This window comes from Pundamilia nyererei, unplaced genomic scaffold, assembly GCF_000239375.1.
Source record: "Pundamilia nyererei isolate P.nyererei 1_Seehausen unplaced genomic scaffold, PunNye1.0 scaffold00015, whole genome shotgun sequence".
NCBI lineage: Eukaryota > Metazoa > Chordata > Actinopteri > Cichliformes > Cichlidae > Pundamilia > Pundamilia nyererei.
In genome coordinates, this window is record NW_005187416.1 from 1,115,199 (window position 1) to 1,132,483 (window position 17,285).

General features: G+C 40.3%; 1 protein-coding gene across 5 annotated transcripts in view; it reads left to right on the top strand.

Annotated features, from left to right (window-relative positions):
* cadm1a (cell adhesion molecule 1a) overlaps positions 1-17,285 on the top strand; it is a 456,892-nt gene that overhangs the window by 352,909 nt on the left and 86,698 nt on the right. For all 5 annotated transcript variants that reach the window (XM_005725349.1, XM_005725351.1, XM_005725352.1 and 2 more), the window contains 3 exons: positions 1,376-1,528; positions 3,035-3,172; positions 14,776-14,934. In XM_005725349.1, coding sequence (XP_005725406.1) covers positions 1,376-1,528; positions 3,035-3,172; positions 14,776-14,934 — 450 coding nt within the window. The remainder of the gene's footprint in view (positions 1-1,375; positions 1,529-3,034; positions 3,173-14,775; positions 14,935-17,285) is intronic.

Consider the following 17,285-nt stretch of genomic DNA (forward strand, 5'->3'; position numbering starts at 1 on the left):
TTTTTTTTACCAGATTTACGCCTACTGCCTTAACGAAGGAAAAAGAAACAGAAAACGCCAAAGTCCTGTCGTTTTTATTACAGTATTGTTTTTGTAAAGTAAAATTAAAAATGAATGGCTTCTTTAATAATGTTTTTTTTTCTCATGCTTATGATGGACAAAAAGCTATAGAAAGTTAAAATAGTAAGTAGTCTTTCTCACTTGCTATTTGTCATAAGGAGCACACTTAAATTGCCATGTTTGAGTCTGTATTTAAAAACTGGAGGTATAAGTTGGAGATGGTGGTGCTAACAAAGCTGGAGGTGGCAGAATTTTATAGGCCCAGATTTTTGTTGGGAGTGACCCGAATGGAGAGCATTAGAATTGAGTATATCAGTGAAGCTGGATGAGTTTAAATACCTGGGGTCAACCATCTAAAGCGATGGACGATGCTCAAGAGAGGTGAGAAAGAGTGCAGGCAGGGTGGAGTGGGTGCAGATGAAAAGTAGCAAGAGTGAAAGGGAAGGTTTACAAGATGTTAGTGAGTCTTACTGTGATGTATGGTTTGGTGATGGCACAGGAGGTGAAGATGGAGAGCTGAAAGTCTAAAGATTGTCATTGGAGATTAGAAAGGAGTCCATCAGAAGCACAGCTCAGGTTGAGCAGTTTGGGAATAAAGTTAGAGAGGGGAAGCGGAGATGATTTGAACATGTGCAGAGGAAGGATAGTGGATACACTGGAGAAAGGATGTTGGAGGTGGAGCTGCCAGGAAGGAGGAAAACAAGAAGAGCACAGAGTGGATGTAGTGAAGAAGGAGATGCAGAAGGTCAATGTAACACAAGAGGATGCTAGAGATAAAGTGAGGTGGAGGCAGATGGTCTGCTGTCGTGGCTCTTCACAGGAAGAAGTTACAGCTCTAGTGGAGTTGACCTAAGGCAGTGGACAGTTTGATGTATTTTGGGCTTTATACCCAGATTCTTATGAGGCCAAAAAGAAATAAAATGCACATTTTACATTATGATCTAATGTTGTTGTTCCTTTAATGAAATAGCAGGATGTTTGTCTCACACCCTGCTCTATTGGATGCGGCAAATCCTTTTTTTAACATGTAACAATAATCACGAGCTAATAATATGTCTCATTATTAGCTATAAGCCTCATTTGAAGACTACTGGTCAAATCACACTTAAAGGAGTACGGGATCACATACCTTTATATTACTAAATCCTGAATAATGACAAACAGCAGCATGAATGCAACTTCCCTTTTAAATTGCATGAACAATACTAACTTCATAAAGTCATATAAAGCAGACTTCTACATTTTTGAATATACTATAATAATAATAATAATATAAAGTTGTGTGTGTGTGTGTGTGTGTGTTTTTCTCTTTCAGCACTGAAAGACTCTCGCTTTCAGCTCGTGAACTTCTCAGACAACGAGCTGCGGGTGTCGCTGTCTAATGTCTCGCTGTCAGACGAGGGTCGATATGTTTGCCAGCTGTACACAGACCCCCCGCAGGAGGCCTACGCTGAAATCACAGTGCTAAGTAACAAAGCGCACAAACATATACATACATGTGCAGACAAACGCTCAGTGTTATTGTTAGAACGGAGTGAGTTAAACAGCAATTAGTCTACACAAGGTCTTAACACATTAATGTATTTGTATAGATGTGTGAGACGTGAGATTGTTTTTGGCTTTTTATGGTGAGCTTAGTGAGAAAGGTGTTCAAATAATAAACAAAATATAACTTTTTCAATAATATTTTCACAGTTTTCCTTAAATTTAGAGACTAGCCCAACTTTATAAGTAGGCATACCTTTACTAGGATATTTTGGAAACAAATCTTGGGACTTTTAACTATAACTGAACAATATTGCGCTATAAATGCTGTTGTGATAATAGCTGATAAATATGAACATAATAATATGACATCAACATGCATTTTTTAAACTTTGTGTTTATTGTTTTATGTTTTCAGTGTTTCAAGTTTGTGATTGTCAGATTTTTAAAATATTTGTCATCTGTAACTGTAAAAACACTTAGTGGCCACTTCATTAGATACACCTTGCTAGTACTGTGTTGGACCCATTTTGCCTTCAGAGCCGTCTTAATTATTCAGTGGTGGAAACACTCCTCAGCAACTTTGTTCCATATTGTCATGATAGCATCGCACAGTTGCTGTCGTTTCCATGATGTAAATCTCCTGCTCCACCTCACCTCAGCCGTGCTCTGTTGGACTGAGATCTACTGACTGTGGAGGAAACATGAGTTGATTTGAATTTAGTGACACGGCGTGTTATTCTGGTAGAAGCAGCCATCAGCAGCCATCAGAAAATGGGCACACTATGGTCATAAAGGCGTGGACATGGAACAGCAACAGTACTTAGGTAGGCTGTGGTGTTTAAATGATGGTCAGTTGGCCCTAAAGGACCCCTAGTGTGCCATCCAGTGTGTCCGCTGCTGTAGCCCATCTGCTACAGGTGGTTGCTACGAGTAAGTGGTTGTTTGAGTTACTTTTGCTTTCCTGTCAGCTTGAAGCAATCTGGCCGTTGTCCTCTGACCTATGACAACAAAATGGCCCAGAGAACTGCCACTCGCTGGATATTTGATCTTTTACGAACCATTCTCTGGTTCCCTTGGAGGTCGTTGTGCAGAGAAATTCCAGTAAATCTGGTAGATTTTAAAACACCAGCAACCATGCCATGCTGATGTTTGCTTTGGACCTCAGCAGGTTATTCCAATCATGTCTACATGCCTAAATGCTGTCGTGTGATTGGCTGGCTATTAGTTGAACAGTTGTATCTAATAAAGTGGCTGGTGAGTATATATTGAATAAATAACTGCAAAATATGAGTTATTTAAACGACATCCAACATGTTCACAGTATTGCAAATGATAATTCCTGAATTATATTTTTGCACTTTTCTAATTCTAATTTTAAAAGAAAAGCCTTCTAATATCAGTCCTGTTTTCTTCTTAGCTTGTGGTTTTTAGGGTGTACTGCATTGCCTCAGTGTTTACACAGTTCTGTTTGTGTGTCCTGTCATAGTTCCTCCAGGTAACCCCATCATTGAGGCCCGGGATGAGGTCCTGAGCGAGGGCAACGAGACAGAGATGACCTGCACTGCCATGAGCAGTAAGCCTGCTGCCATCATCAGATGGATGAAAGGAGATAAAGAGCTTCCAGGTACTCTAGGCACTGTACACTGACTTTGAGAAAATCCCATCCAACAGTCAAGACCTTTCCTCTCTTACAGTTTTTTTCAGTCGCTTTGGGGCTTTTCTCACATCACTATTAACATTTCCACAGTAGTTTGTGTATTTCTCAAAACAATTAGTGCAAACTGCAAAACCTAGTGGATAACCTGCAAAAGCAGGTCACTTGCTCAAAATTGATAATCCAGTATTCATGTCAATGAAACTGTCAGTGTCATCAAAATGAGAAGTCTTGACACCATCTTGATGAACAAGATAATCAAATGGCTTTGTAGTGTTTTCATTATGACAGTGTACAGTATTCTCTCAGTGTCTTCCAATGCAAAAAAAGGTCAGAACTCAGTGACTCTACCTGAAAATGCTCAAGACAGCACTATACACTTTTTGCACAGCCATGTGCAGTAAAATCTACAGTAGAGTTAGACATTCCTGTAGTTATGGAAGTAAGTGAGTACAAGACACTGAATACGTATGTTTCACATTTTTACTGTGTAGGATGTTTGTAATTCTACAACATTGTGCAAAAGAAAAATACTCTACAGTCACATATTTAGAATAAACATGAGAAACACCCTTTTGGTAGAGCAGTGCACAATGTGAACAATATAACAGTACATATTGTAACTGAACATACGTAAATCATTCTGGCACATCCAGACGTTCCTGTCTGTCTGGCCACATATTCTCATCTACATCACAACGGATATCATCCCTTGCAATGCAGCGAGGAAAGTATCTCCTGGAGTGGCGAATCCACCCTCTGCATGACTCTGCTGTGATGTCGTCACATGCTGCATCCATGGCTGCTAGCAGGGCCATTTGTGCATGTGAATAAACCTTCCACCTCCAGGCAGACAAAAACTCCTCTATCGGATTAAGGAATGGGGAGTAGGGAGGGAGATATTCAACAGGCATTCTGTCATGTGCTGCAAACCACTGTCTGACCAGATGTGAGTAGTGAAAAGGGACATTATCCCAAACAACAACATACTTGTTGAGTTGACCTCCACCCCTGTCATTCTCAGGGACTATGGCATGAGAGAAATTGTTCAATTTCGGGGACAGGAAAAAATAATGACAAAAAGGTATAACATTTGCTTGACGGCATTTGAAAACTAGTTCAACAATTTTGTATGTAATGACTCAAAACAATGAAATAAAGACTACTAGTTTTATTGGGAACGACTATTTAGCATCCAAAAGTATAGTTCATTTTGACTGACATGACATAAGCAAATGATAATGTTGTCGATGGCAGAGAATTGTATGAAAGCAACTGATACATGTCCAAGAGCATTTGCAATTTGTTCAGAGGAAGGAGAAATTGCTACTATGATGTGCACAAATGACTAAAGGTTGTGGAGATTGCACTAATGCTTTTGAGAATTTTCATTTTGATCTGAGAAAAGCACCAAAGCGACTGAGAAAAACTGTAACACAAATAAATATATGTACAACTATCCATTAACTCATGTGTGTAAAAAATAAATGAATAAAAAAAACACAGTTTCTTTCCATCCATCCATCCATCTTCATCCGCTTTATCCAGGGCCGGGTCGCGGGGGCAGCAGCCTAAGCAAAGAGGCCCAGACCTCCCTCTCCCCAGCCACCTCCCCCTATCCGGGGGAATACCAAGGCGTTCCCAGGCCAGCCGAGAGATATAATCTCTCCAGCGTGTCCTGGGCCTCCTCCCGGTGGGACATGCCTGGAACACCTCACCCAGGAGGCGCCCAGGGGGCATCCTTGTCAGATGCCCGAACCACCTCAGCTGGCTCCTTTCGATGTGGAGCAGCAGCTGCTCTACTCTGAGCCCCTCCCGGATGGCCGAACTTCTCACCCTATCTCTAAGCGAGAGGCCAGCCACCCTTCGGAGAAAGCTCATTTCTGCCGCTTGTATCCGCGATCTCGTTCTTTCGGTCACTACCCACAGCTCGTGGCCATAGGTGAGGGTAGGGACATAGATCGACCGGTAAATTGAGAGCTTCGCTTTTACACTCAGCTCCCTCTTCACCACGACGGACCGGTGCAACGTCCGCATTACTGCAGCTGCAGCCCCAATCCGTCTGTCGATCTCTGGCTCCCTTCTCCCATCACTCGAGAACAAGACCCCGAGATACTTGAACTCCTCCACTTGGGGCAGGAACTCATCCCCGACCCGGAGTGGGCACTCCACCCTTTTCCGGCTGAGAACCATGGCCTCAGATTTGGAGGTGCTGATCCTCATTCCCACATTTTCTTTCAAACATCAAAATTTCAAAGATCATATTCATAATCCTGCCTATGTACCAACCAATTTTTAGAATTCAAACTAAACCCACAATTCTATTCACCTGTTAAAATCCAAATGAAGTTAAATAGCTTAAAATTTCCTTTTTGTCCTCTACAGAGCCGGCCTTTTTGTCATTATCCTTTAGAGAAAATAAGTGGCCACATATTTGGAAACCCCATCGTTTTGTATTTAGTGAGCAGCATACTGCAAGATTCTGTGAATACACAAACGAATAATTTGGATACATTGTTACATATCAGTATTTTTTCCCCTCTTTATATTTTAAAGAATTCACACATTTTATTTGGAATCATATTAAGCTAAGGTTTGGCTGAAACGTTTGCACAAGGTCAAAGCTAAAATCAGACCACAACAAACATGTTCTTGACTTGCAATACTCTGATCACATTTTTCTTTGACTGGAGTTCTTCATGGCAAAAAACAAGCTTTAAAAGCAGAAGCAAGATCAGTGAGTGATGGGTGAATATATTAATACTGCTACTGAAGCCAGGAGGACTGCACTGTTTGGCATTTAAGAAATGACTTGACAAATAGATTCTAAAAATTATTTTATTTTTATATAATTCCATTTATAGGCACACTTTCTTCCTTTGAGCGCATATTAATGGTGTTACTTTTTAAATGGAGCTCTGCTGCGACTTTGAATAGATTCCATTAGAGCAATTTGCATTTGCAGTAATGGCTGAGGCCTGTTGGCATCCTGACAACCTGCATGCCTTCATCAAAGGTAGCTGCGCTTTAGAACTCGGTGCAGAGCTCAGGGGTTGAACAGGCCTCCTGCCAAGCAGCTCCACCTCAGAGCCCAGACAGTAAGCTTTGTAAAGACTTTGAAACAAAGGTCCGAATCAGAAGCTGTTCTAAAAGCCCGGAGCAGGTTCACCTCCGCACCGAGGCGCATAAAACCTTCAGTGGCCAGCTCAAATCGAAGAATGTTCCATTGTAACAAGATCAGGGATTGGCTTGCAGCTGGCTTTTAACATCATAAAAAGACTCATTATGTTCAGTATGGCAAGAACGGCAAATTCTTTAGGCATTGAATAGCCAGAGCCGATGGTCTTTTAGTCATTGATATCACAAAAGTTGCCATAAAAATGAACCTAAATTGTAATTTAAACTGTTTTTTCTGAACAGATGCACATACATTAAAAATGTATTTCATGTGATATTATTGTTGAGAAATACAGTTAACACCACCATGAATAGATTACAGTTTTCCTAAACTTACACATATTACTTAATGATATTTAAGAAATGCATTTATCCAGAAAGAACTGTTACTTAAGTGCATTAAAGTGCATTAAAGGACAAAGACTAATGGTTTTTTCCAGCATACTTACTTTTGTAAATGGAGAAAGTGAAACTAGTGACCACTGTGGCTGTTAGTCACAGTGAAATACTGATTCAGGGTTTCCAGTAACTCATTTAAATAGGAACTTGCCAGGCTCTGCATACAAAATCCATTCCCATTCAGCATTTTCTTTTTATTTAACACACTGTGCTGTGTCATTGTTTGCTTTCACCGAGTATTCCCAGCCTCTTTAACTGAGCTCTCAAACAATGCCCATTTGTTTGTTTTGTGGAATGACAGAAAAATTATTTGTGTAATGCTAAACGCCCTTCAACCCCGCAGACATGTTGTTTTCTCACACTTGTTGGGAATGGATTGACATTTACAGAATAGGGTCAGCACTCTGTGAAGCTCTACAACTGCTAGATACAATTTTTCGCAGTAGCACAAAATACAGGTGTACTTAATAGCTCACTTGTCACAACACTACGTTTGGAGCATGCTGTTTGCTTTTATCAATTTTTGCCATAGGTGAAAAGGTGCTACTAGCTGAAGCAGCCTCAACGGTTGCAAGTTCTCCCAGATAAACCATCCTTTATTATTGTACGTACAGGTGTGGTCAAAGTTTATATACACTCGTTATGAGCATGGGTGCCGTAGTAATTTTGGACTTTTTTTTAACCCTTTTTTTTTCCAGGATGGGATGATTGTGCAACATAAATCTTTAATGACTTTAAAAGCAAGAATTGGGTATACAAGTTGACTTTATTTTGGACTTTTTGTAATGCATACAAGATTACAAGTATAGATAGATAGATAGATAGATAGATAGATAGATAGATAGCCAGCCAGCCAGCCTCAGGTGCAGGCCGTGTGAAGATACCCCTGATGCCATAACCAAGTGGCCAGCGTAGTATACAGAAACATCTGTGCCGAATATGCCCTGGAAGTCCTGAGGTCAAAATGGGAGACCGAGCTAAGATCCTGTGGGACTTCCAGATACAGACGGACAAACTGGTGGTGGCTAACCAACCGGACATAGTGGTGGTAGACAAACAGAAGAAGACGGCCGTAGTGATAGATGTAGCTGTTCCGAATGACAGCAACATCAGGAAGAAGGAACACGAGAAGCTCGAGAAATATCAAGGACTCAGAGAAGAGCTTGAGAAAATGTGGAGGGTGAAGATAACGGTGGTCCCAGTGGTAATCGGAGTGCTAGATGTGGTAACTCCCAAACTAGGCGAGTGGCTCCAGCAGATCCTGGGAACAACATCGGAGATCTCTGTCCAGAAGAGCGCAGTCCTAGGAACAGCTAATATACTACGCAGGACCCTCAAGCTCCCAGGCCTCTGGTAGAGGACCTGAGCTTGAAGGGCAGACTGCACGCAGGGGCGAGAGGGGAATATATAGACTCAAATATATAGATACATCCCCATTAATATCTGGTTAAATTCCCCTTAGTTGCACCTCAACCAGATGCTTCTGGCCAAGTGATTTACCACTCTTCTTGACCAATCTGTCATATAAATGTAGTCCAAAAATTTTCTTTTGGGTTGATGTCGGGGCTTTGGGAAGGCTATTCCAACAGTTTGTCTGCTTTATCCATTCAAAAAGTTTTGATGCATGTCTGAGGTCATTGTCTTGTTGGAACGCCCAGTTGTGTCCAAGTTTCAACTGTCTACCGTTTAATCTGAAGAATTTGGAGATAGTCCTCCTTAATTATTCTGTCCACTTTGTCCACTTTGTGCATTGTGCTAATACCACTGACAGAAAAACAGTCCCAGAGCATAATGATACCACCACCACCGTGCTTAACAGCTGGTACAATGTTCTTAGGTTAGAAAGGTTCATGTGTTCTCCTTATCATTGTGGTCAAATAGCTCAATCTTTGTCCCACTGACCATAAAATATTTCTCCAGAAGGCATTTAGTTCATCTATGTTAGCAGCTGCCAATTTCAGTAAGGTCTGAAGTTGCTGATTCTGGAACCCGGGTTTCTTTCTCGGTTGGCAGCTTTTCAGTCCATGACAGTGTGAAACCTGCTTCACTGTGGACAGTGATGCCGGTGTTCCACAAGTTTATGGTAGTTTATGTTTATCGTAGGCTTGAGTCTTGGTGGGTTTTTGGGTTGTTCTTGAACAATTTCCTCTAAAGTGTGACAGTTTTGGTCTCCTTCCACACCTTAGCAAAATGGTGACACATCCGAATAACTTGTAGCTACATGAAATGAACTGATGTTCCCGGAAACTGCACTTGCTTAGAAATGACTCCAAGAGAGATTTCTTGGTCTCTTCCTCTACAATTCTCCTTTTTAGTTCTCATTGTTCTGAGTGTTGGTCATCCCATCAGTGCTGTCAGACAACAGACTACAACAGGTAGTTTCTGTTTATGCTGACAAACAGAAACTACCTGTTGTAGTCAATCATGGTCATAAATGAGAAGTTACTCAGTCGTGGCCTTGTCTAGTTAAAAGACACTGTAGAACCTTCAGCATCACTTCTTAAAAGATTCAACTGAGTGTATGTATATATTTGAACCTTCATCTATACTTTTCAAACTTGTTGTATGCTCTGCAATTATTCCACCCTGGAAGTTCAAAGAAATCTTTAAATGCCCAAAATTAAATTAAGATCTTTCTTTTTGTTTGTTTGTTTTGTTGATGCCACAAAGAATCATTCTGTAAATGAAACATGGGGTTGTTCTGCTGAAGCTGGAACTATTTAAGACAAAGCAGTGCAAGAAAATGAAAGATGAGAAGAAAAAGAATGGCCCAGGGTGCTGGAGATATGGCACTAGAGTAGAATTACTTAAACTGCCTTTGGCTGTCCTTGCCTAGAAGACTTATTTCTAATTAAATGTCTCCGGAATTTAACATAATTACCTTAAAGGATAATCACACTCTCTTAAATATCATTTAAAGGTTGCAATTGTCATGCTTGCCAATTTAAATCCTACCATCTTTCCAAATATGCACAGACCTATTATCTCATCATTATCCTTTTCTTTATTCCTGCTCTTATCCTGCTTGTTTAGTGTTTTATTAACATATGCCCTGACACTAATATCTCCAGTTTTTTAAGCTTGCACAACAATGGAAATCGTAAGAAAAAGGGAATCCTAGCCGTGCAGGTCATTCCTCCCTGTTCATTTAAAACTAAGGAGAAGAAAGCAGATAGAAAAACAGTCAGCAGGGCACTTCATTGACTGACAGGGACCAGAGCAGCCATTAGCCTCAAGTGTTAAGAGACTACCACAGGGTGATTTCAATTACCCTGCTCTGCCCCAGTAGGAAGACTGGACAAATGGATAAAAGGATATTTTGGGAAAAGTAAGTGATGGAATTGGAGAGACATATATTTTATATAACATTGCATTGCTTCATTTCTTTTCCACAAGGATACTGTCAGACAGTAAACGTTCAAAAATGAAGTATGTCCGTGCAGGGAAAGAGGACTACTTGAGTTTTACGGTTGAATCCGCAAAAAGTTAAAATACCTCTTCAGCTTTTATTTGACCTTCCACTGCCTTTCACTGGCATTCATCTCTGCTGCCACAGCTCCAACATTTATGTCTCTGTATGTTTTCAGTGTTTAACACAGGTGATATTCCTATACAGAGAACTCTTTACGTGTTAAGGGCTTTTATAGCTGAGAGAGAAGATTAATAAAAAATCCTTTATATTTATTAACTGCTGTCTTTAAATGACATTTAGATCGATAGTGAGCACGACTTTCAGTGGTATCTAGCGGCATTGTGGTTTCTTCTATATAACAGCCATAGCAAAGGGCACTGAGTTGTGAAACTGCTCTTGCTGGCCCAGTCACCTCAGCATTTAAAAATAGATCACCAGAGGCAAATTACTTCCATATAAATTTTTATTCATCAAGGCAGCATGGACAAACGTAAAATATACAGATTTGTGCCGCTAAGCTAACAAAGCATAACCTTGACAGTGCTGGTCTTTAGGGGCACGACTTCAAAACAGAGGGAGCATGCTGCATCTGCTCTGATATAACCAGGCTCTGCTAGATTTTGCAGCAGTTAAACTTCAAACCCTACATTTCTAAGCTCATCCAGTCTTGTTTGCTTCATGCAAGGAACATTGCAAAAAAATCTAATCTACACTATCAGGCAGCAACTTGGACATTTTAATAATAATAATTTATTTGAAAGCGCCTTTCAGAACACTCAAGGACACTGTACACAGTAGAATAATAAAAGCAACATAAAAACAAGCAGTTTACACAATCATAAAAGCATTTTAGTTCACACTTTAATCTTCCCTTGTCTTCTCTTACACTCCTGTCTTCACTTGGTTCAAAAAGCAGCTCATATACTAAATAATAGCCAGTGTTCACTCCTCAACCCTTTTCTTCCCTTCCCGTGGCTCCCAGCGAAATTCAGAATTAATTTAAAAACTTTATTAATTACTAACAAAGACCTAAATAGAGGCTCCTTGGTACACATTTTCCTTACAAGTGAAAGACCTCTGGCTCAGTCCTGGAAGAAGACATCAATTCCTTTGGGATTGTATCAGGAAGGACATCCGGCTAAAAATCTGTCAAATCAAACATGCAGAACTACCCCCTGTGAATAAGGGAGCAGCTGAAAGTAGCACACACTGACAATGCCCATGCTCCTGCTTATTTAGTGACCTGGGAAGTCTTTATTCAAGCAGTTGGTCTGATTGGGGTCACTTTTGACGATTGCATGGTCTCATTTTAAATCCAGAACAGGCTTTTGAGGTTATAGAACCTTCGGCTACAGAACACACAAAAAATACATATGTGAGGCCAAATATATGACATTTCTGTGTATGAATGTTGTATAAGTCTTCGTCCCAGTTGTGAAGTACTTTAAAAAGTGCTATACAAATGCATTTATATTTATTATTAATAGTAGCAGGAGGAGGAGTAGTAGAAGGAGTAGTCCTTAACAGGGACAAGCAGGAGTCTTCATGGTCTATGACATGTGCCCACAACATCGTAGTCAGAGCAGGTGGAAGAGAGCTGAGAAAGGTGGAGGTATGCTAAAGAGATAAGAGGAAATGTGAATGAGATGGACTCTGGTGTAACAGTGAAGAGTTAGTGAAGGTGGCTGAGTTTAAATACCTGGGGGTCAACTATCCAAAGCAACAGACAATGCACAAGAGAGGTGAAGAAGAGAGTGCGGGGAGGGAAGATAGCAGCAAGATTGAAAGGTAAGGTTTACAAGATGGTAGTGAGACCTGCTATGATGTCTAGCTTAGAGACAGTGTAACTAAAAAAAGACAAGAGGCAGAGCTGAAGATGTTAAAATTTTAATCTGTAGTGACAAAGAGGGACAAGATTAGAAATGGGTAGTCAGAGGGAAAACGCAGGTTGAGTAGTTTGGAGATAAAGTTGGAGAGGCAATACTGGGATGGTTTGGACATGTAAAGAGAGATAGTGGATATACTGGACAATGGATGGCACTGCCAGGCAGGAGGAACAGTGGAAGACCACAGATAAGATTCGTGGATTGAGTGAAGGAGGGGATGGTGTGACAGGAGAGGAAGCTAGCGACAGGGAGAAATGGAGGCAGATGATCCGCTATGGTAACACCTAAGGGAGTAGCCAAAAGAAGAAGAAAGAGCTAATTATTCAGAAAGTTATTGGTCATGCGCACCTCTTGGATAAACTCTGCTAAGTGGCTGGAATTTATAGCATGCTAGTAGACAATTACATTAGACAGTTGCTTGTGTAGTTTGATGGACAGAAACTGAACATGAGAAGATGTGGACCTGCTGGAATTATTGCATTTGACCATGGAAAATGAAAAGTATGCTGCTATTAGCTGGCTTGCTGGGATTCAGTGGCCACATATCTTTCTCGCATTGTCTGAATACTGCTCTCTGCCTAGCTAAAAGCTACACCTTTTGGGTTCTCTTAGCATATTTCATGTGGTAATACTTATCAGAGTGAGCTCAGTTGTATACTCTTAATTAGCAAGTGTAGGCCTAAGTAGACTGAGGACCTATAGTTGTTAGCACTGTTGGACTAGCTAACCCTGCAAGCCGATACTATGATGCTAACTTTCAAGCACATACTTGGTTTTCACATATGCCAATGTCATTGCGATGGTTTGTGGTTACCAGGCCTACAACTTGGTCTTGAAGTCTGCCTTAAAATACAGACAGAGCTACAGGCAAAGATGAGGAAGTTAGCTGCATATCATTCCTATAGCACACAGTGAATGATACACACAGGAAAAGGTAGAGTGGCTTGGATGTGCCAATCCAGGAGCAGAATGTCAGGAAATGACTTTTCTGGAGTGTTGGAAATGACAGATGGTGTAAAAAGGAGGATGGGGAGGAAATAAGATGGCGGATCATTAATCATCTCAGAAACCATTTATTCTAAATATATCTTCTACTTCCACACCTTTGTACCTGCCTTTGTGAACAGCTTTTGTGGATTATTATTTTTATTGTGATATAAATTGTCAAATGTAAAGCACAAGGTTCAGACACCCAGGACTTGAATGAAGACATCTTTTCACTAGTCTTTCATGCATCTCAAAAGACATTTTGATTTGAGCAGACCCCTTCAGGTTCCCATTTCAGGTGCTTGCATACATCTAAAGCCTCTAGTGGTATTTATTCATGACAACCTGTTCCTTTACACCATCCACATCACACAGGTTTGCTTTCCCAGCTTCCAAAAAGACAGTTGTCACCACAGTGACAGGAACACCCCAGTGGCTGAGCTACAGAAGAGTGAGTGGAATGTGCACCGAGTACATATTTTACAGCTAAAATGTGAATTGATGGATGCAGCCGTTCATATTTGCACAGAGTTTCTCCTTTTCTGGCGTTTCTTTTTTGCAGGCTCTTTCTCTGATGTTTGTTTTATTGATGGGACACAAACACGCTTGTGCAAATGACTGCGAGGAAGTAGGACAAAGGGATAAAAAGGATCAATCTTTCTTTGTCACTCTACTGTACAGCATTCTCTGCATCTATGTCCCTCATTTTCCCCAATGAAGCTGTCCTCGTCGTTGCATTTGAGAACATTTTGTCTGTGTGCTATTAAAGAGCAGCCAGTAATAAGACGAGGGACGCTTTGCGAGCTTCAGATCTGGCAGTGCCGTACAAAAGGTGGCCACACAATAAATCTGGCTTGATAAAGCCTAATGAGTGATTCACAGTCGCACAGTAGCCCCTGACAGCAGGCAATTTTTAGCTGATTCACCTTATCGGACCATTTTCAAGGACACGCTTCTCACTCCCACTGTAAATATTTTGCAAGGTCAGGGGAAGAAAGACATTCCCCTTGCAGGCGAACAATGGCTGTCTTTGTCAGTCCTTAATATTTCAAACCTTGGTTGTTTTTTTTCTCTGGTAGCCTTGAGTGCAAAGCTGCCATCATTGATATTTTGTAAAGTAAAACTGTTCAGCAAAATACTCTTTCTTTCTTTTTTATAGCGTACTCCCAGAGGAATCAAGGATGCATAAAATAAACCTCTGACAGAAGTAAGGAAGAAATCCAAAATAAGTTTTGATAATATTTACCCAAATAAAAGCATATAGAAATTATTGACATTTTCTCTGCAATGGTAGCCTAAGCCTTGGGAGCTCTGTTTTCCTTATATGATCTTTGTGGGCAAAGCATACATTGAAAATCAATTGATCCCTCAAGCAGGAAATCAACCAGCCTACAGAATACGAGGAGTCCATAAATGATTAGGACAGCAAGCTGTGCAGTTTTTATTTTAAACCAAACTCCAACTTTTTACACCAAAAGAGCGAGTCGGTGTTTGGCGCTGTTTGCTCAAACCAACTAAAGTCCTGGTATGGCTGCTGTGGTTGGATTTCCAGGCGAGCTTCCTAGAGGTGCTTCTCCCACAGTACAACTACTGCCCCAGCAGTTTCTGTTCCACACCCCAGTGCCACTGGATAGATGGTTCCTGCCAGAACCCTCTGAGTGAATTGATTTGACCTCTTTTATTTGTTTTGTCTTTGTTCTTTCTTACCATAGGCAAGCCCAAAGTTGAACTGACCTACGACAAGATGTACACAGTAACCAGCCGACTGACGTTCACCGTTAGCAAGGAGGATGACGGCGTACCTGTGATCTGCATCGTCGACCACCCTGCAGTCAAGGACTTCCAGGCACAGAAATACCTGGAGGTGCAGTGTAAGTGCTTCAGCTTGGTAATAAATTAGAAATCAGCATTTGATGGATATTTAAACAGCGTTATACTTTCCCTTTTTTCCTTTTTTCTGAGTATCATCTGCCTAACTCATCATCTTAATTCAGAAAAATGGACCGGATTAGAGAAGAGTGTTCCATTCCTACTAATTAAATGGAATAGATTTGCTTTTTTCTTACCCGCAACTAAAAGTTTAATGCATGAGGTGTGGCAGTGACATTGAAAGAAAATTATGCATGTTATAATGAATAAAAGGGGAAATTGGACTGTAACACAGTAGACAGTTCTATCTTCACTAATTAAATGACATAAACTTTCCACAACCTATCCCCCCACCACCCTCTGAAAGTTTGGTGAAAGGCTTTGCCATTGGAAAAAAAAAAAAGATTCATCTTGTGTGAGTAGGAAAAAATGAATGTAGAGGTGGTTTACAGATGTAACAAAGGAGAAGGTGTACAGGGTTCATGCAAAGCTGGGGTTGCAACAGAGAGGGTGAGATGGAGGGTGACGATCGACCCCTGAAGGGAGAGCTGAAAGATGACGTGTTCAGTTTCCTCCGGAAAAACATGTCGGTGTTAAATTTGAATTTCACTTTGCTCTTCTCACCTCTTTGTCAGAAGCATGGAAAAAAAATCTGCAGATCTAGTTGAATGCAAAACAGATGCATACTTAAAAAGCTATTATCTTGGTGGCACAATGGCCAGCACGAGCAGATCTTTTCAACTGGTGTTTTCCTGACTTCAGACATGCTTCGGCTGCCTGTGGAGTATTTTGGTGCAAACAGCAGAGTGCACAGTGTGCAGGTGGTAGTGTTTTGTGGAAAAATATTTCACATGTGCATCAGAAATAAATATTTTAGAGTTGTGTTTTTTCCCCTAACCTAATGTCAAGGAAGTGCAAACAAAGTGCACGGCAACTATTTACTACAAATATTTGCTACAAATGCACGGCAACAGTGCAAAAGAATAGAAAATAAAATATAGATCTAAATATAAATAAATCGCCATAATTCACCCTTAGCCAGGCAACGCTCTTAAATTTAGCATCAGAAATTAAATGCCTGTCAGGAAGTCTGCATTCATTTATAAAATGATCTGTCAGGATCCAGTTCTGTTCTTGATATGTGCTTTGTGCTGCACGTAAAGCTTTTGCATCAGTTTACACCTGTAATTAAATACTAACAACCAATCTGCAATTTGCAGTTTATCTTTGATTTGACAAGTATGACACCTGGCCACTCTCTCTTAAATCCTTATTGTTGTTCCAAAAAGCATCTTTTAGCACTTCCTTGTGGTGAACGTCTGTGCTTTCATTTAGAAAGGTTAGCTAAAACCGTGTTAGCTCACTATTAGATTTTAAATTACAGGGTAATCTGTGACAGCTAGGATCACTTTCTTGTCCACCTTTGACGGCGTTAATATTTTAAGTCTGGGGTTCGTTTTGATGTTGTGAGAGAAATGGCACTGGAAAAAACTCCATGGTACTCCAAAAATGTAACTATTTTCAATGTTTTTTAATACTTTAATGCTGAGGGTATTTTTAAATAAAAAGTCAATGCTGAACCTTAAGAGCTGTTAGGAAGCAGCTGAAAGCTCCCTGTGGACAATTAACCTTACATTTTGCTAATATGAAGTTAATGTTTATTATAACAATTAGAAGATTTATTTCTGAGTTAGTTTTAGTCTCGGTGGTGGGGTGCTGTTGCAGAAGCTCTGTCATGTTTATTTCCCAGTGCACAGCCCTGATCACATGCCCTCAGGGTCCTGGTGGGAATAGATGGATGTCAATGTACAGCCATGCTTCTCCATGCAGGACCTTGAAAATTCATGGACAAGCTAAGATCCAATCCTTAATTTCCATTTGTTTTCATATTTATTGACAAATATATATAGATAATATGCACTCACTAAGTGATCTTAGTATTTATTGCTGAACAGAGAAGGACTTGATGCCTTGTGCTCATACCATGACACTCTGCACCTCTATGCTTAGATTAACTAAACTAACCAGTGGCTTATAGATTTCTACAACATCTCTCAAAAACATAGAATGTTACTTATTTTCCTCAAGTGAATGAGACTCTAAATTTGCTGCTTCTATTTGTATGTGAGGTACAAACATTCTCAGAATTCATTAAACTCTCAAATAATGCCCCTGTTTTCATGTAGGAATGGTTAACACAATGTTTATCTATCTAATCATCTGACCTTGTTTATTCAACTAAATGTTCCTTAAAAAAACAACACGTGGCCCATAATGGAGGCCAGGAGGACACTTTTGCAGCAATAGCCACTTTTAATTGCAGTATTATTTATTTTTATATATATATATATAT